The following is a 25,502-nucleotide window of genomic DNA, read 5'->3' as shown; positions in this document are numbered from 1 at the left end:
GTGTCTGCTTACAAGTTCTTGTTTAAGAAAAAGTGACACTAAAAAGGCTTCAGATTAGGAATCAACAGGACAGAACTCAGTGTTTGTACAGCACTTTCAAAGACTTTGAAAAACACAATACTGCATATGCTTATAAAGACAAAATGAAGGGTGAAACACCTGGACTAAATACATAACACATGAACTGATTAAGGAGATGTGACAGGACCTTTGTGCTTTACAGGGAGCGTGACCCCATGATAAATCTTTTGCCAGATATTTGTTTGGATAATTTCAGAGGTTTGGGAATTTTAACAGTGAACACTTCTACTGAATGTAGGAGAATAACCTACAACCACTTGCATTATGCTAACAATAAAAGTTTCCCTCTAGATGAGAATTTAAAGATGACGACTCAATGTAATTGACATCCAGAGTTTGGGATTAGTAAAACTTGTTTTTACAAAAGACTATCCTGAGAAGAATTGATCATGTTTTTTAAAAAAAAACTAATTCCAATGACATTTTAAAATCTAACCCTTCTCCTGCAATGTAGGCGACTCAGTTTACTTAGGGCTCAGATATCACACTGGTTGTGCTTGTTACAAAATTAAGGATTCTCGTTTACATTTAACCAAAGAGGATTGGGGTTTTAATAATGTAGTGCCTAGACACCTCAGTCAGGATTGGGGCCCCAGTATATGAGGCATTGTGAAACCCACAGCAGACAGTCACCTGCTCCAGAGAGTTTACAATATAGACGGTCGTGACTAGTCTAATGTGTTCATTACAGAGCTGGGAATAGAACCCACGGCTCCTGATTCTCTCTGGCTCTGCTGGCATTTTACTTCCATTTCACATCCAGACTGCTCAGCAGCTGACAAAAGCCATTTGCTTGCTAAAATGCATCGTTATATGCCTTTTTTGTCAATTTATGAACCCTACACAACCCCCATGCATTTATCAAGTCGTAAGTACTACAGACTTAGCACTTCTGAAAAATCAGACAGAGCATTTGCAATTCCCATTGGCTTCAACTCGAGTTATAGGTGCTTAGCAAGTCTGGAGGAGGGAAAACAAAAAAAAAATCAGACACTAATCCTTAGTTCACTGTTCTCTGAAACTTCCTTTTTTCAAACTTAGTTAAAAAGTCTCAGATTCTAGACATTCAATGTGAAATTCTTATAACAAGCTCATTCCCAGAAGCTCAATGTAATTCCCTTTGGAGTATGCAAAAACTCCCTTTCTTCTGCAGAAAGGGAGAAGTTCTGTGCCTATTCAAGTCACAGACTGGTATTCCAAATCAAGCACTCTCCCATCCCCTAAGTAATTTCTTTAGACCAGAGGTTTACTTTCACAGCATGGACTGTCTCAGAGATTCTCAGAGGTCCCTTCATTGCCCTAATTTCTGTAATTCAAAGCAACTGCTTCCATGGAAAGCAACATGTGGAAAGTATTTTCACTGAAGAGTTCAGGTATCCATAGAAGCAGGTGAAAATGAGAAGTCACCCTGTGATCTTCCATCTCTCAGGACCACCAGCAAGAACTCTGCAAAGCACTAATGAGCCATAGACCAGAGTTTGCTTTGAACTATAAATGCAAAGCCTCAAGTTCAAGAGTTAAGCCACGGTATGGGACTTCACAATACAGCAAGTGTTTCAGAAGTTCAGTGGAGTGTGACACTTTGCCACAACCAACCATTCTACTTGTTCTTGTAGCAGGGTTTCAAGTTCCAATCTTGGTCAAGTTCTGAAGGATATTTGCAAAAAAATAATTCGTGATCAACCAGATCTTCTGGTGTCCTTTATAGACTTTTTAGCAGCTACAAGTCTTACTCATTAGCATGCATTGGATGCAAATAAGTCTTCAGCTTTCACAATGCATTAGAAGAGCTATCGAGACAGTCTAGCTGACCAAAATGCAAATGTGATCTCTAAACATGGATTCCAGATAAATGCTTGTGGAAATGCACAAATTCCAAAAGCCCTGGTTCCTGTAATAACTGGCTTTAGAGGCAGAAGAAACAGTGAGGATAAAAAGCTAAACAAAAAGACGACAGATTAGACTAATTTAGCGGTGACAATGGGTGAATTTTGAGATGGATAAGTTTCCAGACCCCAGTGTTCCAGCCGCACATGACAAAAAGGGTATTTCAGTCCTGGAAACCAATATAGCTGCAGTCATGGCAATTCATGACTGAGACCTGGTAGTAACGGCCCTGAAAAGCACATCTGTAGGATACAAATTGCATTGAAGCAATGAGTAAAATGGACTTTGTTTGGAAAAGACTAAAGCATCCTGTGAACTCTTTTGTTGAGATAAGCTAGTGTCCAAGAAAAACACAGTCCAGGCTAATCTTGCAACTGAAGTGGTGGTGTCCTCGGATGTTCCAAGGAATGAGATTTAACTAGACACTCAAGATATAGTAGAGAGAGAAAGGGAAAAGTGTGGCCAGAAGTGAGCAAGATGATGATCAGTGCTCAGAACTGCACAGAGGAAAGCTGTGGGAATATTACACATTTGACAAGGAGATGTAGATCACCAAAGCTTTAGAGGTGAAGGCTACTCAACCTACTAAGACCCATAGAAATTGCACCTCACATGGACAAGAGCTCTAGTGTAAACAGTTCTACTGGCAAAAAATCCTTTTGCTGAGATAGTATTTCTATTCTGGGAACTGGTTCAAGCTATAATGGCAAAAGAACTCTTTTGCCAGTATAAAGCTCCATTTCCACTAGGAGGTTTGCTGGTACAGCTCTACAGGCAAACCCTTTAAGTGTAGACAAGACCATAACATTTCACCAAGTACCAACATGCTTCTGGTGACCCAGCTCATTTCATTCATTCATTCACCCAGCTTGCCTTCCACCCCTTTGATCATCTCTGTTGCTTGCCTCCGGATCCCTTCCAGTTAGCTCATTTCATTCAGCTGGGAGAGGGGAAAATAAAATGGCACATAGGAAAGTTCACACTTTTTCACTCTGAGAAAATTAGCATGCACAGCAGGTGTGTGCAGGAATAAGTGCCCCTCTAAAGTGGCATTAAGAGTCCTGCACATATGGAAGATGGAGAGCACCATCATGACAATCATTTAATACACTTGCTGATGTCTTAGGGACAAGAAAGGGACCTAATTCACAAGCAGCTGACTGACAGTAAAAAAAAAAAAAAATAAAAAAAAAATCACAATTTGTTAGGACACAAGGACTAGGAGAGGCCAACAGAAAAGTAACCATGTCCATCCCATAGGCTCTTCCAAAGTCTGCAGCAAGCTGTTAAGAAGCCAGTGATCAAGCTACTTGCTCTCACCATGACAATACAGTGCATGACATTACAGAAGTTTATACTGACCTGGGGCAGGAAACAATGATCATGTTCTCTGCTGGAACGTACAAATAAACCAGCCAGGATCTAACGAGCATGTAACTGTAACCCTAAGAACTCCGCAATGCCAGCTGGAAAACGGGTCACTGTTCTGTAAAACAGTAACTCACAGAATCACAGGGTTAGAAGGGACCACAAGGGTCATCTAGTCTAACCCGCTGCCAAGATGCAGGATTTGTTGTGTCTAAACCATCCAAAACAGATGGCTATCCAGTCTCCTTCTGAAAGCCTCCAGTGAAGAAGTTTCCACAACCTCCCTAGGCAGTCTGTTCCACTGTTCTTACAGTCAGGAAGTTTATCCTGAGATTTTAGATTAAATCTGCTATGCTGTAGTTTGAACCCATTCCCTCTTGTCCTGCCCTCTGTGGCAAGAGAGAACAACTTTTCTCCATCTTTTTTATAGCAGCCTTTCAAGTATTTGAAGATCGCTATCATGTCCTCCCTTAATTTTCTCTTTTCCGAACAAAACATGCTTAGTTCCTTCAGCCTTTGCTCATATGGCTTGCCTTCCACCCCTTTGATCATCTCTGTTGCTTGCCTCTGGATCCCTTCCAGTTTCCCTACCTCCTTTCTATATATTGGTGACCAAAACTGGACACAGTATGCTAGCTGAGGCCTAACCAGTGCTGAGTAGTGTGGTACTATCACCTCCCATGACTTGCATTCTATGCCTCTGTTAATAAAACCCAAAATTGCATTTGGTTTTTTTGCAACAGCATCACATTGCCGACATGTTGAGGTTATGATCCACCACAACTCCCAGATCCTCTCTCAGCAGTGCTGCTGCCAAGCCAGTTATACCCCATTCTGTATTTGTTCATTTGTTTTTTCTGTATTTGTGCATTGGTTTTTCTTCCCTACATTTGTCTTTGTTGAATTTTATTTTGTCGGCTGTAGTCCAGTTCTTGAATTTTTCAAGATCCCTCTAAATTTTAGCTCTATCCTCCAAAGTATTGGCAACCCCCTGCCCCCATGTCATCTGCAAATTTGACTAGTCTGCTATCTATACCTACATCCAGGTCATTAATAAAGATGTTTAACATTAGACCCACGACAGATCCCTGTGAAGCCCCACTTGAGACCTCCCGCCAATCTGACATTCCACTAATTGTTACTCTTTGTTTGCAGTTATTTAGCTAGTTATGTATCCATTTAATGGCAGTTCCGCCGAGCCCTCATTTCTCCAGCTAACTTATCAGAATGTCATGTGGGACTGCGTCAAAAGCCTTGCTGAAGGCCAGGCATGTTATGCCCACTGCATTCCCCCATCCACCAAGCTAGTTATCCTGTCAGCGAAGGAAATCAAGCAGGTTTGGCATGATTTGCTCTTCGTAAATACATGCTGGCTGCTAGCGATTACCCCTTCAGCATCCAGGTGTTCGCAAATTGAATGTTTTATGCATTGCTCTAGTAGCTTCCCCGGTATCAAAGTCAGGCTGACTGGTCTATAGCTCCCTGGCTCCTCCTTTTTACAGATGAGTCATACATTAGCCCTTCTCCAGTTTTCCAGGACCTCTCCTGCTGTCCATGAGTTTGCAAATATTATTGCCAGTGGCTCTGAGATTTCTTCAGCTAATTCCTTCAGTACCCTTGGGGGAATAGCATCAGGCCCCACTGAGTTGAATTCATTCAAATTGGTCAGAATATCTCTGATGTGTACTTAACTTATCCCAATCTGCATCCCTTCTCCTTTATCGTCTATGGTAACTTTGCCAGTCGTGTTATTTTTTGTAAGAAGACTGAAGCAAAGTAGGCATTGAGCAGCTCTGCCTTTCTATCATCTTCCATTACCAGCTCACCTCTCCATTCAGCAGTGGACCCACACCATCCCTGATCTTTTTTTCCCCGACGGGCCTGACCAACTCACTCCACCTAAAACACTGCTTTCATAGTATATGTCCAAAGAGGGTCACGTGAGGCTCTTATAAAATCTTGTGTCACACTGAACCTCAAATCATTGAGAGATGTTTGAACGGATGCTATTTAAGGAGTAGTGTATATGTACTAAAATGTGTTTCAAAGTCTGCATCCAAGACAGGATTGATACACAGGTTTTGCCAGACAAATTCCCGTCTGTCTTGGTGCACATATAAATTAAGCACGGTAAGCCAACACCAGGGAAGCTGTTTGCAATGAAGTGAACAGGAGGATGTGAAATCAACATGAAGTCAACATACCAGGGAATAAACCCCGGAGAAAGAGCGGGAGAGGGAGGGGATTCATCTGGCTTCTGGGGACCAACAATGAATTTGGGGGGGGGGGGGAATATAAGGTAGCGGCAAAATAACACTCATGTTGCACCTTCAGAAATAATCAGGCAGTGTGATTACATTGCGATTACAAACAGGATGCCAACCTATTCCATCTGGAAGCTCTGGAAAGGACATTTGGGTGAGAAGAATGCTTTTAGACCAGAGGTTCTCAAACTGAAGTGGGTCATGACCCTGTCTTAATGGGGTTGCCAGGGCTGGTGTTAGACTTACTGGGACCCGGCCCTGAAACCAAAGCCCGAGCCCCACCACCATGGCTGGAAGCTGAAACCCCAGGGCTTCAGCCTTGGGAAGTGGGACCCAGGCTTCAGCTTAAGCCCTGGGTGGCAGGGCTCAGGTTGCAGGCCCCCCCACCCTGCCCCAGGTTGGTGGGGCTTGAGCTTTGACTTTGCCTCCCCCCGCCCCCCCAACCTGGGGTGGAGGGACTCAGGCAGGCTCAGGCTTTGGTCCCCACTCCTGGGGTTGTGTAGTAATTTCTGTTGTCAGAAGGGGTTGCGGTGCCATGAAGTTTGAAGACTGCTGGTTTAGACAGATGGTTAGTCTATTAAGTATCATCTCTAGAAAGCATATTATACTTTGGTTTTATATGTAACCTTTTGTTCCTATTATCCTTACTCATCTCTAAAATCTTAATCTTTGATAATAAACCTATGATTATTTTCATTATAAATAGAGCTCAGTGCTGTGATGTCATATAGGAGCTGATCCTCGCTTGAATGAAAGAAGCGGATGTGTGCACTGTTCCTTTAGGGACAGTTTACCTGGTATGACTGAACAGCCAGTGACAGGAGCAGGATTTTGCAGGGGAATGCTTCAAAGTGGGTTTGAGGACTGGGGTGCACCTATTGTTAACCTGCAAAGCAAGACGAGGGCCCTGAAGAGACTGTTTGGGTGCCTAAATCGACTAGTGGTATCAGGGAGATGACACCTAACTAAGCACAAGCAAGTCTCTCTCTTCCTGGAGGCAGGGGAAAGAAGGTGACACCCACCCAGTCATGGGCACCATGAGAACCAGCACAGTAACTAATTTTAGTGTCAAAGTACATTGAAATGCACAAGCTGTGCTCCCATTTGCACCATGTACAGAATGCCAGGCACAAGATGAACTGCCACTCTGCTAGGATTCTCAGAAAAGACAAGACTCTACCGGATTTATTAGAATGAACCCTGGAGAGACAAAGGTTAATCTGTTCATATTAACCTAGACCATAGTTAGAGAGGGAAGCTACAGGAATGCAGAGCTAGACACTTGCAGACAAGTGCACGGAACCCAGGATGACGACACCCTGCTCACACATCCAGGGCTTAGGGTTTCACCCATGAGGTGGGGGCAAACATGCTCAGTTTGGGGTAGGTATATTGAGGGAAGACAAAGAATTTAGGAATACAACTCCCATCCTGGCCTTTTTTTTTTAATTATTATTTATTTATTTTTAAAGAAAATTGACAAGCAATGTTCCCTCTAACTTTTGACAGGCTGTGTGCGCAAAAAATTTCTTCTGTGCAAATTTTTGTACTTTTGTATAAATTTTTGTGCACGCGGTGTTTTGCCGTGTGCACGGGGTTTAGGATCTGTGTGCGCACGCACACACGCACAGCTTAGAGGGAACAGTGTTGACAAGTAAAAGTTATTGACAAGTAGTGAGGACTGTTTTAAATGTCTCTGGGCCACAGCTTAAAGCACCAGGATGTTAGAGAAGAAGGAAAAAATAGAAGTGTACATCAACAGAACTTAGAAGCACACATCGCATGCATCTGGGCAAGCAACCTAAAACTTCCTTTGGAAAGGTCAAGGGAAAACTCAAACAGCTGATCCAAAGCCGTTTCAACTGCTTTAGCCCAGATTCTTTCGAATAGGCTGAGCACAGAACTGGGGGCCAACTGAAACTGGCAAGAGGTTTACTAGTTGCCAAATTAATATCTTAGTGATGTCACTGTACGAGGTTAGTCAGAGAATACAGACTGGGTCACACATAGGCTTTATATATGAAGTGGTGGCAGGTTATATAAAGAACTCAGAAGTTAGGAAGTGTTAGCACACAGTACCCCTGCCTACCCTGCATGTTTTTATGTAGATTACCCTCACCACACAAAACTGTGAATTTTTAACTACCTAGATATTTATATTGTGCTAATCACTTTACAAGCGATATATTTAAGCCTTAAATGCCACACAAGATAGCCATGTGAACCCCATTTTAGAGGCAGAGAGACTGAAGTGATTTACCCAAGGTCCTAGAAAGTCTGTGGAAGAAGAAGAAGTGCCAATTTCTACCCCCAGTCCTGTGCTTTAGCCACTCAGTTCCCGCAAATAAGGTTCGTAAATATTTTCCCTTGCATCTTCACCCCCTCACCTTCCAGATGGAAAATAATAACGGCGTCTTCTTCTGTTCACAACCTACAACAGCTTCAATCCTCAAGATATTAATTAGAATTGAATAGAGTGAGGTCTTGAATTAATTCGTTCTGGAGGCAAGAAAGATGCACGTCTGGGGAAACCATACACAACCCCGACCAACTGGTTAAATAACTGAATTCCAACTCTGAATGTGAATTTAATTCAAACGAAGTTTTTTCCCCAGGCTGATTAGGCCTCAACTGGAGTACAGTGTCCAATTCTGGGTGCCACATTTCATGAAAGATGTGGACAAATGGGAGACAGTCCAGAGAAGAGCAACAAAAATGATTAAAGGTCTAGAAAACCATAACCTTTTATGGAAGATTGAAAAAATTGGGTTTGTTTAGTCTGGAGAAGAGAAGACCGAGAGGGGACATGATACCAGTTTTTAAGTATATAAAAAATTGTTAACAGGAGGATGGAGAAAAAATTGTTTTGTTAACCTCTGAGGACAGGACAAGAAGCAATGGGCTTAAATTGCAGCAAGGGAGGTTTAGGTTGGACTTTAACCACTCTGACAGGAAGCTTTTCCTAAGCACTGGAATAAATTGCCTCGGGAGGTTGTGGAATGGCCACCATTGGAGATTTTTAAGAGCAGGTTGGATAAACACCCGTCAGGGATGGTCTAAATCAGTGCTACTCAAAGTGGTGGTCCATGGACCGGTGCTGGTCCGCGAGCCATTGGCTGCCGGTCTGCGCGCACATTGGAAAAAAAATTGCCAGTCCCCCACATCAGATTGCTTGAGAAGTACTGGGCTAGATAATACTTAGGCCTGCCATGAGTGCAGGGGACTGGACTAGATGACCTCTAGAAGTCCCTTCCAGTCTTATGATTTCAACTCCTATTTCTCCACAGACACCTCTATCCTGGAGATGGGAGGCAAAGGTACGCCCACAAAAATCTATCCCCGCAACAAATATTTGTTCCTACAAATTTCTGAGAATGTTAGGGCGATCTTCCTAATCAAAGACTTCCTACCTTTGGTTTATCTATAAGAACTAATAAACCAACATAAGTACTCATCTCACTGATTGCTCACCATCTGAAAATCTGCTAGTTACTATTTCTGTATCAAATTCATACTACATGAGAAGCAGAAAAGACAGACAGACATAGTAACATAGGATGGGAGCAAGTATTGCTAAATGCAGGAAGGGAGGACTTCTTTGTACTTCTAGTGTGTAAGGTGGTGTACAAAAGCCATGTGTAACAGGAGGTTTAGTGAAGGATAGAAAAATCCACTCACCCACAGGGAGCTTTCTCTGGAGAGCTGAGAGACCATATTCTAGTATAGCAGAATTTAGTCTTTCACTTCAAAAAAAAAAAAAAAAAAAAAAAATCAAGTTCCTACCCCATATGAATGCAAAGCCCACCTTCCCAATGAAAGTCAATGCAGTACTGTCCTCCTGAATCTAAAAATATTTCCAGTGCCTCTGCTGCAACACATCGTTTTGCCAAGAACTGAATCAGAAGAGCAAAAGACTCCTAGGGTTTTATTCTGCAACCTGTTAATATAGTATCTGAGCACGTTCCACAGAAAAATCGATAGCAGTAGCAAGGTCCCCAGCGTACTTCGTGGAGTCTCTGGCACTTCTCCATTTCTGGTGTAAAAACTCTGCATGGGTAGGGTTTGAGTTCAGGGTTTGTCAATTAATGTACTGTCCCTTCATGTTAATTTGTTTCGGGGTAATTTTTTGTTGGTTGGGGGTTTTTTGGGGGAACTCAGGGAGAGAGAGAAGGGCGGGGTGTCAATGTTGCAAGTATCATTGGTATACTGGAAAGGACTTTCTGAAGACTGGTCGGTTTCACAGCTACTAGTGAGAACCCCATCAGTAGCAGTGAAATCCATCAATCATGTCAGTTTCGAATTGCTGGTGGGGATCGCTGAATAGATCAGAAGAAAAGTACTGTACCTGAACCCAACTCCTTCCTCTCCCCTCCGTATAAATGGCAAAGATAAGTTAGGACTTGATTCAGAGCCCATTGACTTCAGGAGCAAAGGGCCTTAAAAAGCAACAACTGGCAGACATCCAAGAGTTCTGAAGGAAGTGAAGTGCAGTGCTGAGCTAACAAAAAAATATGAAGTCTCACTAAAATCAGCTATTCTACCAGAGGACCCCCCCAAACCTCCCCAAAAGTGATAAACCTGTCTTAAAAAGGAGCACTGGGCTGATCCTGGGAATCACAAACCAGTGAACTTTATTTCGTTACCAGGAAACTGCTGATCTTTGCATTTGTCACTTCATAATTATACAAGCAAACAATTTGTACTGTAAACAATTGTTTTATACAACTCTGTTTTCAGTTATTAGCTTTTTATTGAACACTCATCTCAACACATCGTAGGTGCAAACTAGTGCACCTTCTGTAGAGGAAGAACTCTCTCTAATCTACTGGAATTGTAAAGCATGCCCACAAAACAGTGGACAGAAGAGAACTGGCTGACAGCATATTTGGATTTTCAAAAAAAAAGAAGCTATTAGAAACAGTAATCCCAGGGCAAGATAAAGTACTGTCAAGGAATAGAAATTGGCTACGAAAATGAAGAGCAGGAATAACTGGTCAGTTTTCAACATGACAAGAGGTTAACCTCAGGGCACACCAAGGTTCTGTACTAGGATTAATGGATTATATACACATCTCAATGATCTGGAAAAGAGTTTACAGAAGTAGGGTGTCAGATGAGAAAGTTACGCTGGTTAGTCAAGATCACGAAAGACTGAGAAAAACTTCAGAGGGACCTAAACAAAGTTAAGCAAATGGGCAGTTTGATAGATGAAATTCAGAATTGACAAATGAGATAACTCATATTGGAAGGAATAGACTGAACTATTGAGACACATTGCTGGATTCCACATTAATTGTAACCTCTCAGGAAAGGGACCTGGACATGACTGCAAACAGTGAACGAGACTTATCAGCATCGAGATGCTGAGGTAACCAGACAAGTCAGTATTCTGCAGAGGTTTGAACTGGGGACAGATTGTTTCTTTCAGTTGTGAGTGCATTAGAGTGGGGAAGGCATATTATAAAGATTGGTCGAGGTAAACAAGACTCCCGGGAGAACCATTTAAAATCTGACTCTTCATAGTGCCTTATCTACAAAGATCACAAGCTACAGTTGTGGCATAAAAACAGTCATACTGGGTCAGATCAATGGTCCATCTAGCCCAGTATCCTGTCTTCCAACAGTGGCCAATGCCAGGTGCTTCAGAGGGAATGAACAGAACACGTAAAACATCAAGTGGTCCATCCCCTGTCACCGATTCCCAGCTTCTGGCAAATGAAATGCAGCCACCTCTGAAGTAGAGACCAAAAGCCTCCAAAGCACAACATTAAGAGGAAATTTTGTTAAGTGTATCAGAACAAATCCCCAGTTTTGGGAGAAGTGCCAAGGGAGTGTTTATAACCACAGGTGGTCAGAAGTCTTCTCCTTCCTCCCCGACTATCCAACAGGAACAGACCCATATCATAGTATCAAAACCTACAGTAAGTTACTCTCTAAGTAGGACAGTCTGAAGAGACTGCTAGATATTTTGTAAGAGCAGAGATATGGCAACAACAGGAAGGGAGAAAGGGGGCTGTTGAAGGGAAACAGGCTTGCTAGAATATTAGGGCCTCTCCTCTGCACCCCTACCTTAACATTTCCTTGCGTCTTTGCTTGACAATACTGAGAATGCTGCCACACAGTCCCGTCTTGCACATCTGCTTATACTTAACAAAACTACTGGCCATTGTCCACCTTTCTTTCTCGGTCTCTTCCCTATTTTAATTGCTCCCCACTGTACCTAGCTTGAATTCTAAACTTAATTCTTTTTCTTGGTGTGCAACAGTATTCTGCAGTTCTCATCTTATAAATGCATATTTGTAGATAAGGTCAAACATGGTCAAGAGAGTCTGCAGAATTCACATGGCGCTCCTCCACACTAAACAGAGGAGAGGAGGATTCCCCATGATCTTGATTGCATGGCAGTCTAAATGTGGATTCATTCTGGGATTCTATGACAGGGCTGGCCAGAGTACAGCCTGTGGGCCAAATTCTGCTGCTCTGCAACAAGTCCCGCAACTGCCCTCATTGTTAATGAGCAACTGCCCATAGTGACTACAGATCCCAGCAGGCAATGCCCCACCTTGATCACAGCAGACAGGGACTGCTGGAGTGGATTTCATTTTATATTAATTAGATGCAGCCCTTGAGCTTCCGTCAAGTTGCCAACACAACCTGTGGGTGGGCAAGGTTTGGTCCTCTCAGCTATATGCTCAATAATTAGACAGATTATTTTTTTAAACCTTCGTGTAAATGGAAGTTATTTCAGGAAAACAAAATGGACGTGTTGGTTCCTCAGTCCCTGCTCAACAGTTACAGTTCCAGCTATTGTCAAGCTCGACAGTCAGAGGGCAAGAGACGGCATACGACAGCCCGACAGACAGGTGATAATTAAGCTTCAGAATCAACTTCAGTTTTGGAGTGTGCACTGGCTGGAAAGGTTTCAGACAACTTTCTAAGAACAGCCATTTTTTTTTTTTTTTAAAAAGCCTTTAAATGCTACACCTGCCTCCTAATTTCACATCAGACTGGAGACGCAGGCCAATACACTGTCAAGCTAAGGTGAATTAGTTTTTAGGGAGAACTGTGGCAGCCATTCTGTGGCTCAATCTGAAGAGATGGAGCTGCAAATACACTGTAACTGTCTTCTCTCAAAGGAGATGATTTTCAGACGTCCAGAAATCAGCATGTTTGACAAAAACTCTACAGTAGAGAGGAACATTTTCAGTGGATTTCAAGAGGGAGCAGAAAGGCAGACAGCCCTCCTACCGTCAAGGTTCTCAATGCTCACATCAGGTATTGGTCACTGCCAGAGGCAGGATACCCCCACTTGACTTGCTACCCATTTGATCCAGAAGGCAGTTTATGTACAACAGATATTTTGCTTAATCCATTTGTTTTTGTTTTTAATTTGGGGGAGGGGAGGAAAGGAGAGCTAGTGCAATAGGAGGAAGGGGCAGAGTTGTTCTCTTCTCACATTCAAGGTTTGAACAAAGAGCTTGAATTTGATGTGCAAACGAAGGGCAACATGGTCTGGGCTGTGAGGGGAAAAACCTCTGCATCAGCTTGCGAATTGCTTGAAGGGAAGATACAAGGAGCAGATTTCTAAGGTACCTTCCTGGTTTTAAAAGCGGTAATGCAGCCTTGCAGGTGGACCTAGGAGTCAGGAAGATAGTGTTCTATTCTCAGCTCTCCTACTGACTCACTGTATGAACTTGGGCAAGTCATTTCACATTTACGCCTTCATTTTCTCTTCTGGAAAGTGAGCATACCTCAAAGAAAGACCTTTGGAGAAAATACTTTACCTTGATGCAGAGCCTACAAGTCAATTGTTTCAACTAAAATACGCAACTTCAAGGTTCTGAAAAGCTTTTAGGATGTGAGCAATACTCCATGGCCATAAACATATATAAGAACCAGGGTCAATAGCGTTAGAAAATATTTTAATGTTCACAATGAGCCAAAAACCAGGTCTTTCAGAATTGATCACTTCCTACTTAGAAAGCTTTTAAGCCCTGACTTGCCAGCCCTCCTCGTATCCAATTTAAAAACCCTGGGGAGCAGTTATCTGCCAGATCAAGAAAAGAAAACATCCTAGGAGGTCGGTGCGGTCATCAGTGTATAATAACTGTATCCACCAGTGCATAGGTATGTATTGGCTTAGAATCTACTGCTGTATGGGTCACAACCCATCCCTTGCTATTTCATTTTCACATGAAATACTGCAACCAACCAACCAGGTGGCACCCCACCTATTTCTACATAACAGCCTGCAAAAATGCGAACAATTAGATGGTACAGGGAAGGTATTTCACTATAAAACTTTATTCTCTTTACTTGGATTTCATCCCCCCTCCTGACAAGAGGAAGGAAAACTCTTCTAAAGGTCCTTCTCTTGGACTGAGTTGTTCCTAACACTCATCTGATTCTTGTTTTATTTGTATGTTTTTCAAGAGATGAAAGTGAACAAACAAGGAACTAAGAAGTGGTGCTTTTTACCAATTTGGATTTGGTACAGGATACGGCCAAACGTTATTGCCATACAGTAGTTTGTGGCTTCCAGGTAAAGCAAGTGGGCAGTCTCAGTACAGTTCCTACTGAACAGATATCCCCATGACAGAGCCACTGCAAGTGCTTCACTCTTTAGCAGTTTCATCAGAGAAGCCATAGACGATACAGGCTAGGCGGACTTAAGTCTGCCTAGACAATCCCACAGGTCAGGGCTGACACATTATCAGGGTGGTGCGTGGAGGAAGCTTGCAATGCTGCCACAGCACCTGTTTCTGTGACTGAGCAGAACACTTCAGCCTGCTGGGCTTTTTAAGTAGGCCAGCACCTTCCACTGCCATGACACTGAATATTTCTGAAGAGTCTTGTAGCCATGTCAGTCCCAGAATATTAGACAGACACGGTGGGGGAGTAATATCTTTTATTGGATGAACTTCAGATCACCTGAAGAAGAGCTCTGTGTAGCTTGAAAGCTTGTCTCACCAACAGAAGTTCGCCCAGTAAAAGATATTACTTCACTCACTGGGTCTCTTCATTTCGGAAAGAGGCAATATAACCCAGGAATTACAAAACTAATGGCATGTACTGGGCGGAGACTGATTCAAATGCAGAAGGGAGCCCTTGCCCATCAGTGATGTCCAAGGGTAATGCCATGGTGAGAAACCTAGTCTGTTCCTGAGCTGCTGGGATTCCAACCAAGGTGCAGTCTATGGCTCTCGCTCCCTCTCTCACATCAGGTCACTAGCTAGTAAGTGCAAAAGATATTAAGCCACCCCGAGCCCAGGAACAGCTCCATACTGGAACAGACCTGAGGTCCAAGTAGTCCAGTACCCTTTTTCTGACAGTGACCAGTAGCACCTGCTTCAGAGGAAGGTGCACAACCCTGCAGTAGGCAGATGTGGAGTAATTTGCCCCACATGCTAGACCTCATCCTGGCCTCTAACAGTTAGAGGCTGGCATAAGCCCTGAAGCATGCTGTTTAACATCCCTTCCAAAATGTACATTATGATTACTTGGGATAGTCTTAATATTCATAAGTGTACAATCCATTTTTGAAACTTGCTAAATTCTTGGCCTCAAAGCTGGGTGCTGAAAGGGAGAAATTAGCTCTCCTTTATCCACTCCCCATCAAAACCTCTTAGCTACTGTGTGTGTAGTCTGCTTTTCTGCCTTTATCCCAGCTTCTGCGTTTAGAGCCATGTTCCCACCCCACCTCGAGCCAGTTAAATTTTAGTCTGTTTCTCTGGTACTGCCAATAGTTTTCACAAACTTGTTAATTTCGCTACTAAGCAAAAGGTGATGGGAGTGCAGGTGAACAGCCTTGTCAGTTTCACTCTGCCACTGATGATGCCCAAGCTGGTTCTTTCAAACACTGGTACAAGCTTCTTCATTTAAAAATAAATAAGTCCACCAGGCAGTTATTTATGTTTTCTGAATAATCTTGTAACATACTGGGTGCAATAAGAAGTTATTCAGAAGTAAGGTGGGGTGTCTTTAGCTCTAAACAAGAAGTCTGTCCCACTAAAAATTTTAGTATTGAACATCTTCAGTGCTAAAATGAACCCTGTCAATAAGTCCACAACCAACTACTGTTAAGGAGACTTGTAGAAGTACTTGTTTTTTTAATTAAGTTATTTCCAGCTCTTCTCAAACATTTCATACTGGGATCTCATGCAATTAGATACCAGAGATGGCTTTTACATACTGGGCCAGTGGGAATCAGAATTCTGAGTGAGTCAGTTAGTTAGCAAGTCTCCACTTTAATATCAACGTGAAATTTATTGCTGGATCCCTTGAGGTCGGGGGGGGGTCACCCATAACACACAGAAAGCACCCCTAAGCAAAGAAAACAAAAGCCCTGTAAACATGAGACAGGCACAAATGAGAGGAAGATAGAGTGCTCGTGTCTGAGAGAACCAGTCTTTCCAGGTGCAGAGAAAACTGGGCAAACGCATTCACGTGTTTTGCACTGTGCAGCTGGAGAGCAAGGATCGCAAATGAGCCTTGCTTATCAAAACAACGCAGTATGAGGCTGTATGATGGGCTCACAAAATGAAAGGCAGGTTTGCAATTGTTTTATGAGAGACCAGGCACTGTCATTGCAAGCTAAACACCTTTCCCTACCATTCTGAAACTCAAAGCCACTAGCAAGTTTTACTTTACACATTTAAGCAAACATCAAACCATGGTGGCCCGTATTCCTCAGTCTACAGAAACTCTCGTGTCTCTTCCTGTGCTGTAGCCATCATTTCAGTTGTCTTTGTTTACATAATCACACCTGAATTTTGGAGTTCAAGTGTCTTTTCCACTTCCAGTAGCTATAGAAATAAACCCATGCAAACAGTAAAAATGCACTGTATGCAAACAAAGCAGTTTTTTGATAAAGAAGATGTGTTTGTACAGTACCTAGATTCTTCAGGCAAACAATTGCCTAAATGCAAATTTACCCAGGGAATGACCATTAAATTTAATATGGAGCATAATCTGTAGATTCATAGCATGAACTGTGTTGTATACAAATATCCTATTTAAGATACATTCCTGTCAGTCTCCAATATCATTAGCTCATCTAACTCTAAAGGTTTCCAAGACAGACCATTGACCAATGTTCATCCAGAGAATGGGTTATTCACCTCATACCAACACTTTGTTTCCAGCTTGTTGATCATATTAAAAGACAGCTACAAATACAGTAAGTTATTTCTTTTTACTTTTCAACATATTTAACTGCGATACCTGCCACAGGGATGTTATATGATCACAACTGGGAAGGAAGCGGGAGCATATATCTGATTTGAAGGGGAAGTATGCCACAAGGCCATCTGTCTAGTAAGATGTGGTCAATGCCATGAAAGTTTGAAGACATCCGCTCTAGTCCAGGCCTTCCCAAAGCTCCACTGCCAAGTTTTGCAGTTTTACAATCACATATTTCTGCTTTTAAGGTGTGTTTCTCTACCTGTTGCTGTACTGAAGATCCACAAAAGTATCAGGGGAACTGGCTGACTGAAGAAAGTGGCAAGACAGGCTATCCAAAGCACAAAATCCTGATCACCTGAATGGGATGCTTGTAGAATACGTAAACATTTAAAAAAAAGTAGTGATTTTAATCTGACCAGATCATTCCAAGTACTAAAGGATTTATTCTAGATGCGTATACAACTAAGTCAAAATAAAGAAGACAGACACTGCTAAACATAATTGTGCCTTTGCCCCAATATGTCAAACAGTAGTGAAATACTGTCAAATGTATGCCTGTACACAGTATTAGTTTCAGGATATCATAATGAGAGTCTCTTGAACAGGGGGAGGGTAAGAGGAGATGTACATGTAATAACTAGGATTTCTGGTTCCAGGGATGACACAGCAGCTGCTGTTAAACACATGTGGTGCTGGTAAATGCAAAGACGACACTCAAGCATGTTAAAAGTCCATTTTAATTTTTAAAAACTTAAGTCATTAAAGGAAAGAATCCTTATACCATGATATAGAAATATACGTAAATGAAGTCACACCTCTGAGTAAAATCTATGAGTCAGAACAATCACGTTAAGGCTCCTTACTGTGATTTAAGTGCTCTGAGGTAGAAATACACCTCCTCTACATTCGGTAAATATACAAGAGCACCCAGCAAGATCCATGCAAAAGTCAGGCACCGGATTCAAGTTTTAAGAAATAATAAATCTTGTTTTGCCTTTAGCATATAAGCATAGGGATGTACGATCATTTAGGGGCAAGGAAAGGAAAACTATCCCCACTATTGTGTAAGAAACAGTCACTGAAGCAACCACAATTCCTGCTCAGAGAAAAGAAACATCTCCTCATGGAATAACATGGAAGTCACTCTGGGGTACACCGGAGCACTTAAGACTCAGACTTATCCTCAGAGCACTGTGACATGGATGGACAGGTAACTTGAAAAGCAGCACCCTGGTGATCAGTTATCTGCAGCTCACTAGCAGGTGGGGTGGCAAGCAAGGAGTCCCCAGGCTTGCCACAGTCTAACAACGGCAAAATGTCAGTGTGTGTGTGTGTGTGGGGGGGGGTCCTGTCCTGAGCCAGCAGCTGCGGCCACAGCAGGCCATGGGAGCGCCCACCCCAAGCGCACAGGTCCCACCACCAGAGCGGTCCTGTCCCCCTCCACAAGACGTTACACAGCAGCCAGGTTTTTCTTACCTCCGCCCAAAGCCAGCCAGAAACCGGGGCAGGGAGAAAGGGGCAACCACAGCAAGCAGCCCATATTGGCCCCCCCGCCCCCTGTCGCGCCTGAGAGATCGGGGAGAGCTGAACGACGCGCGCGCACACACACACACACACACACACACACACACACACGGGGCACAACCAGGGGTCGTCGCCAGCGCGGCCCCCACCCCGGCCGCCTGCGGGCCCACAGGCAGCTGACAGAGCGGTGACATCATCGGCCAGGCGGGCATCGGGGACCCCCCCCGTCCCGTCAGCAGCCCTGCCCCTGCGCCCCCCCTCCCCGGGGACAGGCGGAGCCCCCCAGCCCTGATTCCTCCCCCCCCCCGAGGGGTAGGCGGGGGCCGGCGCTCAGAGCCCGGGGGCAGCTGCGGGGAGGGTGGGGGGGGACACACTCCGGGAGCCCCCTCCCACGGGAAGTGCAGGGGACGCCGGTGGGGGCCAGGAGAAGCCGCGCCCCCGGGGCTGGGGGGGGACAGCCGCGCCCCCCCCCCGGCCTCACGCCTCCTCACGACAGGGGGACCCCCCCTTTCCCGCTGAGTTCCAGGGGCTCCCCCCGCCTGCAGGGCCCCCTCAGGGGGTCGGACCCCTCCCCCCGGGGTGACAGCGCTGCCCAGGGCGGGGTCCCCCCCCAGGACAGGCGTGAGGCGGCGGCGGCGGCAGCCCCCGCCCGGCTCGCCCCGGCCCCGCCGCCCGCCCCTCACCAGCGGCTGCATCTCGGCGCGCACGGTGGGCACCTGGAACCGGTCTATCTCCTCCATCATGGTGCCGGCGGGGCGGGGCGGGGCGGGGGCGCGCCGGGGCCGGGGTCGGGCGCCTCAGTGTCGCAGGGACGCGCCCGCCGCTCGCTGCTGCTGCTGCTGCTGCGGCGGCTGCTCCTGCGGCTGCCTCATCCCAGCCAGCCGCGCTGCCGGGGTGACTCAGCCGCTCCGCTTCCGGGTCCGGGACCCGCCGCCCCGCCCCTCTATGCGTTATTCATGAGGGGGCGGGGGAGGGGGGCAATTTTATGAATAATTCATGAGCCGGTCCAGGAGCCCGGATGGGAAGAACGCCCCGCCCCTCCCTCCTTCGGGACTTCCCTTCCGGTGGGGTGGGATGTACCATTCTCTCCCCGCGGGGGGGGGGGGGGGCAGCCCGAATCCCATTCTGAATTTGCAAAAAGAAAAGGAGGACTTGTGGCACCTTAGAGACTAGCCAATTTATTTGAGCGTAAGCTTTCGTGAGCTACAGCTCACTGCATCGGATTTGGATTGGCAGAGAGGGACTTCCGGCCCGTTGCCATAGATACCAGCGTCAACTTCCGGCAGCTGGTTGCCAGCGGGGAAAGGAGCGAGCGAGGAGGAGTGGGAGACTTGGAGCCCGGGGGACTGTTGCCGCTGCCGCCATGCCGCCTAAGGTGCCCTACAAGAGCCAGAAGGTAAGGGCCAGTCCGCGGGGTAACGTGTCCCGGCATGACATCATCACCCCGCAGCATGACATCACTGCTTTGCCCCCTGACGTCACCCCACCATCACCCCACAGCATGACATCATCACTCTGCCCCCTGACATCACCTCACCATCCCGCCGCAGCAGGACATCACTGGTCTATGCCATGACATTGGTACACTGCATCACATGACATCACTGTTCAGTCACACCACCATGACATGCCCTGCAATGAGAGAAGGATATCATGGTGTAACTGCATAATTATTCCTCACCATTAAATCTCAGAGCGACAGTCTAGTACCTCAATTGTCATCAGACGAAGACTTTCTGCCTTCACACCATTAATGCTATGTCTACACTACCACTTATGTTGCTCAGGGGTATGAATAAACCAGCTGAGCAACATAAATTACACCAACATAAGCGCCGGAGAGGTTCTCCCACCAACATAGCAACTGCTGCTCGTTGTGGGTGGAGACAGGAGAACGCGCTCCCGTCAGCTTAGAGTGGCTACAGTAGAGATCTTACAGTGGCGCAGCTGTACTGTTGCAACTGTGCCGCTGTATTCTCTAGTGTAGACATAGCCTAAGTCACTGTGCTGAAGCATGACATCCTGCTCCATACATTTACATCAGCGCACTACATCATGAGCTCTGTGCTAGAGAATGACACCACCATTCCAGAGACAAGGCGGGTGAGATAATATCTTTTATTGGACCAACTTCTGTTGGTAGAAAAGACTAGCTTTCCAGCTTTGCAGATGTCTTCTTGAGGCCTGGGAAAGCTTGTCTTTTCTACCAACAGAAGTTGGTCCAATAAAAGATAGTACCTCACCCGCCTTGTCTCTCATATCATGGAATCCTAGAATATCAGGGTTGGAAGGGACCTCAGGAGGTCATCTAGTCCAACCCCCTGCTCAAAGCAGGGCTGATCCCCAACTAAATCATCCCAGCCAGGGCTTTGTCAAGCCTGACCTTAAAAACTTCTAAGGAAGGAGATTCCACCACCTCCCTAGGTAACGCATTCCAGTGCTTCACCACCCTCCTAGTGAAACAGTGTTTCCTAATATCCAACCTAAACCTCCCGCACTGCAGCTTGAGACCATTGCTCCCTCAGCGTCTCCTCATAAATCATGTGTTCCAGTCCCCTAATCATTTTTGTTGCCCTCCGCTGGATGTTTTCCAATTTTTCCACATCCTTCTTGTAGTGTGGGGCCCCAAACTGGACTACAGTACTCCAGATGAGGCCTCACCAATGTAGAACAGAGGGGAACAATCACATCCCTCGATCTGTTGGCGATGCCCCTACTTATACATCCCAAAATGCCATTGGCCTTCTTGGCAACAAGGGCACACTGTTGACTCATATCCAGCTTCTCGTCCACTGTAACCCCTAGGTCCTTTTCTGCAGAACTGCTGCCGAGCCATTTGGTCCCTAGTCTGTAGCGGTGCATGGGATTCTTCCGTCCTAAGTGCAGGACTCTGCACTTGTCCTTCTTGAACCTCATCAGATTTCTTTTGGCCCAATCCTCTAATTTGTCTAAGGCCCTCTGTATCCTATCCTTACCCTCCAGGGTATCTACCTCTCCTCCCAGTTTAGTGTCATCTGCAAACTTGCTGAGGGTGCAATCCACACCATCCTCCAGATCATTTATGAAGACATTGAACAAAACCGGCCCGAGGACCGACCCTTGGGGCACTCCGCTTGATACTGGCTGCCAACTAGACATGGAGCCATTGATCACTACCTGTTGAGCCTGACAATCTAGCCAGCTTTCTATCCACCTTATAGTCCATTCATCCAGCCCATACTTCTTTAACTTGCTGGCAAGGATACTGTGGGAGACCGTATCAAAAGCTTTGCTAAAGTCAAGGAACACCACGTCCACTGTTTTCCCCTCATCCACAGAGCCAGTTATCTCATCATAGAAGGCAATTAGATTAGTCAGGCATGACTTGCCCTTGGTGAATCCACGCTGGCTGTTCCTGATCACTTTCCTCTCCTCTAAGTGCTTCAGAATTGATTCCTTGAGGACCTGCTCCATGATTTTTCCAGGGACTGAGGTGAGGCTGACTGGCCTGTAGTTCCCCGGATCCTCCTCCTTCCCTTTTTTTAAAAGATGGGCACTACATTAGCCTTTTTCCAGTCATCCGGGACCTCCCCCGATCGCCATGAGTTTTCAAAGATGATGGCCAATGGCTCTGCAATCACATCCACCAACTCCTTTAGCACTCTCGGATGCAGTGCATCCGGCCCCATGGACTTGTGCTTGTCCAGCTTTTCTAAATAGTCCCAAACCACTTCTTTCTTCACAAAGGGCTGGTCACCTCTTCCCCATGCTGTGCTGCCCAGTATAGCAGTCTGGGAGCTGACCTTGTTCGTGAAGACAGAGGCAAAAAAAGCATTGAGTACATTAGCTTTTTCCACATCCTCTGTCATTAGGTTGCCTCCCTCATTCAGTAAGGGGTGCACACTTTCCTTGGCTTTCTTCTTGTTGCTAACATACCTGAAGAAATGCTTCTTGTTACTCTTAACATCTCTTGCTAGCTGCACCTCCAGGTGTGATTTGACCATCCTGATTTCACTCCTGTATGCCCAAGCAATATTTTTATACTCTTCCCTGGTCACTTGTCCAATCTTCCACTTCTTGTAAGCTTCTTTTTTGTATTTAAGATCAGCAAGGATTTCACTGTTAAGCCAAGCTGGTCGCCTGCCATATTTACTATTCTTTCTATACATCGGGATGGTTTGTCCCTGTAACCTCAATAAGGATTCTTTAAAATACAGCCAGCTCTCCTGGACTCCTTTCCCCCTCATGATATTCTCTCAGGGGATCCTGCCCATCAGTTCCCTGAGGGAGTCAAAGTCTGCTTTTCTGAAGTGCAGGGCCTGTATTCTGCTGCTGTCCTTTCTTCCTTGTGTCAGGATCCTGAACTCGACCATCTCATGGTCACTGCCTCCCAGGTTCCCATCCACTTTAGCTTCCCCTACTAATTCTTCCTGGTTTGTGAGCAGCAGGTCAAGAAGAGCTCTGCCCCTAGTTGGTTTCTCCAGCACTTGCACCAGGAAATTGTCACCTACACTTTCCAAAAACTTCCTGGATTGTCTGTGCACCGCTGTATTGTTCTCCCAGCAGATATCAGGGTGATTGAAGTCTCCCATGAGAACCAGGGCGTGCGATCTAGTAACTTCTGCGAGTTGCCGGAAGAAAGCCTTGTCCACCTCATCCCCCTGGTCCGGTGGTCTATAGTAGACTCCCACCACGACATCACCCTTGTTGCTCACACTTCTAAACTTAATCCAGAGACTCTCAGGTTTTTCTGCAGTTTCATACTTGAGCTCTGAGCAGTCATACTGATCTCTTACATACAGTGCAACTCCCCCACCTTTTCTGCCCTGCCTGTCCTTCCTGAACAGCTTATATCCATCCATGACAGTACTCCAGTCATGTGAGTTATCCCACCAAGTCTCTGTTATTCCAATCATATCAAAATTCCTTGACTGTGCCAAGACTTCCAGTTCTCCCTGCTTGTTTCCCAGGCTTCGTGCATTTGTGTATAGGCACTTGAAATAACTCGCTGATCGCCCCTCTTTCTCAGTATGAGGCAGGAGCCCTCTCCTCTCACGTGCTCCTGCTCGTGCTTCCTCCCGGTATCGCACTTCCCCACGTACCTCAGGGCTTTGGTCTCCTTCCTGCGGTGAACCTAGTTTAAAGCCCTCCTCACTAGGTTAGCCAGCCTGCTTGCGAAGATGCTCTTCCCTCTCTTCGTTAGGTGGAGCCCGTCTCTGCCTAGCACGCACTCCTCCTTCTTGGAACATCATCCCATGGTCAAAGAATCCAAAGCCTTCTCTCCGACACCACCTGCGTAGCCATTCGTTGACTTCCACGATTCGACGGTCTCTACCCTGGCCTTTTCCTTCCACGGGGAGGATGGACGAGAACACCACTTGCGCCTCAAACTCCTTTATCCTTCTTCCCAAAGCCACGTAGTCCGCAGTGATCTGCTCAAGGTCATTCTTGGCAGTATCATTGGTGCCCATGTGGAGAAGCAGGAAGGGGTAGCGATCCGAGGGCTTGATGAGTCTCGGCAGTCTGGGACTCGCATGGCTTTGTTCATTGCAGTCAGTCACATCATGTTACTGTGCCATTACACTGCTGCACGATTACAATGATGCATTATTAGTGATGCATCGTAGCACCATTTCATTCTCTTGCCATGCTGTTTTATCACTGCACCATGCTGTTACAGCGCAGTGACACATTACATTGCCATGTAATTACATAACAGCACTGCATGTTAAAATTACCATGCCACAGCCTACCATGATCATGCTTTGCCATTATACCATTGAACAGTACAGCCTTACACTGCATTATTATATCACAGTTCCACAGCGTGACATCACCACACCTTGTTATGTCACTGCACCATTGCCTCATTGTGCAGCACCATAACATCAAAGGGTAGCCCTGCAACATCGCCAAGCTGTGCTATTGCATCGCTGTGCCTCTTCGTTACGTCATCACGTCACACTGTTACAGCCTTGTGCCACAGCATTACGTAAGCATGCCTTTAAACATTCTTTTCAGCTCACCTTTAAAGTGCCCTTAAAGTACACCTAGTAATCAGAGTATTTTAGTGTAGTCAATTCAAGGGACATTCTATTGACAGGTTAAAGAATCTTTTTTTTTTTTTTTAAAGTTTCATTTCCTGCTACCACCACTATGTAATATTAAAACAGATGGATTTTTAAGATCATACTTAGCCATTATTATTTATGCCTTCATTTATTTGCCCTTCCCTCAGCTTAGACGTGAAATGAGGCTGGTCAGGGTTTTTTTGGTTTGTTTGTTTTTGTATTTTGCTTCAAGGCTCTGATCCTACCTTGTGTGGACTGCTGCACTGATGTGGAGCCCCATGGGCATCAGTGGAGCTCTGCCTGGGTATGGCAGTTTGCCTGCATGGATCACAATGCAGGATAAAAACCTTAGTCAGGTTCACTTCCTGGCTATCAGACATTAGTACGGTGTTGCAATGTTTGTGTGGAAAACACTGTGGGTGAACGATCAGACCAAATAATTTTCATTGAAATCACAACAATATTTTGTAAGTTTTCTTTGTTTTAAAATATTTAAATTTTGGTCTCATCTCAACTTTCAGCAACTCACTCCTGGGAGTTGCTAAAGAGGGGAGAGAGAGATTTATTGGGATAAGCATATCAGAACAAGGGCATGAAAACTTTATAAAAAGGAGCTACAAGGACAATAGCAGCAGCCCAGTCAATGCAGATTTTGCAGTCCTGCAAGCTGCTCAGCTCTTGCGTCTCCCACAGAAGTTATTGGGAGTTGAAGGCATTCTCTCCTCCCAGAGCTGGAAGGTTTAACTTAAAAGCCAGCTAAAGGTACTGAGAGGAGTTAATACTTCTGAGTGGCACAAATTGGTTGTTCTTGTCCATACAATGTTGGCTCCTCATCACAAGGAACACCCTGAATCAGCTTCTTTAAAAAAAAAAAACAAAAAACAAAAAAAACACACAGGTGTTTTTTCTCTCAAGGGTAGAATAAAAATTGTTCTGGTCCTCACCTGAGCTGCAAGTGGATTTTAGCAAAACATTCCAAAACACGGAAACCTTAAGTTACAATTCATGTTCCCCAGCCAGCAGTCAACCAAGGTTTTAGCCTCTGCATATGTAACTTAACTGCGAGTATTCAGGAATTTAGAGAGAGAAGGTGGATAAAGTAATATCTTTTATTGGATCAACTTCTGTTGGAGAGAGACAGAAG

General features: G+C 45.2%; 2 protein-coding genes across 4 annotated transcripts in view; one reads left to right on the top strand and one right to left on the bottom strand.

Moving 5' to 3' along the window:
- The window catches only part of FAM219A (family with sequence similarity 219 member A), a 139,251-nt gene extending 120,153 nt beyond the window's left edge, over window positions 1-19,098 (bottom strand). For 2 of the 3 annotated variants that reach the window (XM_074952264.1, XM_074952265.1), the window contains exon 1: window positions 18,992-19,098. In XM_074952264.1, the coding sequence (XP_074808365.1) occupies window positions 18,992-19,051 (60 nt within the window). In that variant the 5' untranslated portion in view covers window positions 19,052-19,098. The remainder of the gene's footprint in view (window positions 1-18,991) is intronic. The other variant, XM_074952266.1, reaches the window with a different exon arrangement.
- Window positions 19,099-19,448: 350 nt separating this feature from the next.
- The window catches only part of DNAI1 (dynein axonemal intermediate chain 1), a 263,518-nt gene continuing 257,464 nt past the window's right edge, over window positions 19,449-25,502 (top strand). Inside the window, exon 1 of the mRNA XM_074952263.1 lies at window positions 19,449-19,704. Within this exon, the coding sequence (XP_074808364.1) occupies window positions 19,672-19,704 (33 nt within the window). The 5' untranslated portion in view covers window positions 19,449-19,671. The remainder of the gene's footprint in view (window positions 19,705-25,502) is intronic.

This window comes from Natator depressus, chromosome 5 (genome assembly GCF_965152275.1).
Source record: "Natator depressus isolate rNatDep1 chromosome 5, rNatDep2.hap1, whole genome shotgun sequence".
NCBI lineage: Eukaryota > Metazoa > Chordata > Testudines > Cheloniidae > Natator > Natator depressus.
This window is presented reverse-complemented; position numbering and strand designations above follow the sequence as displayed.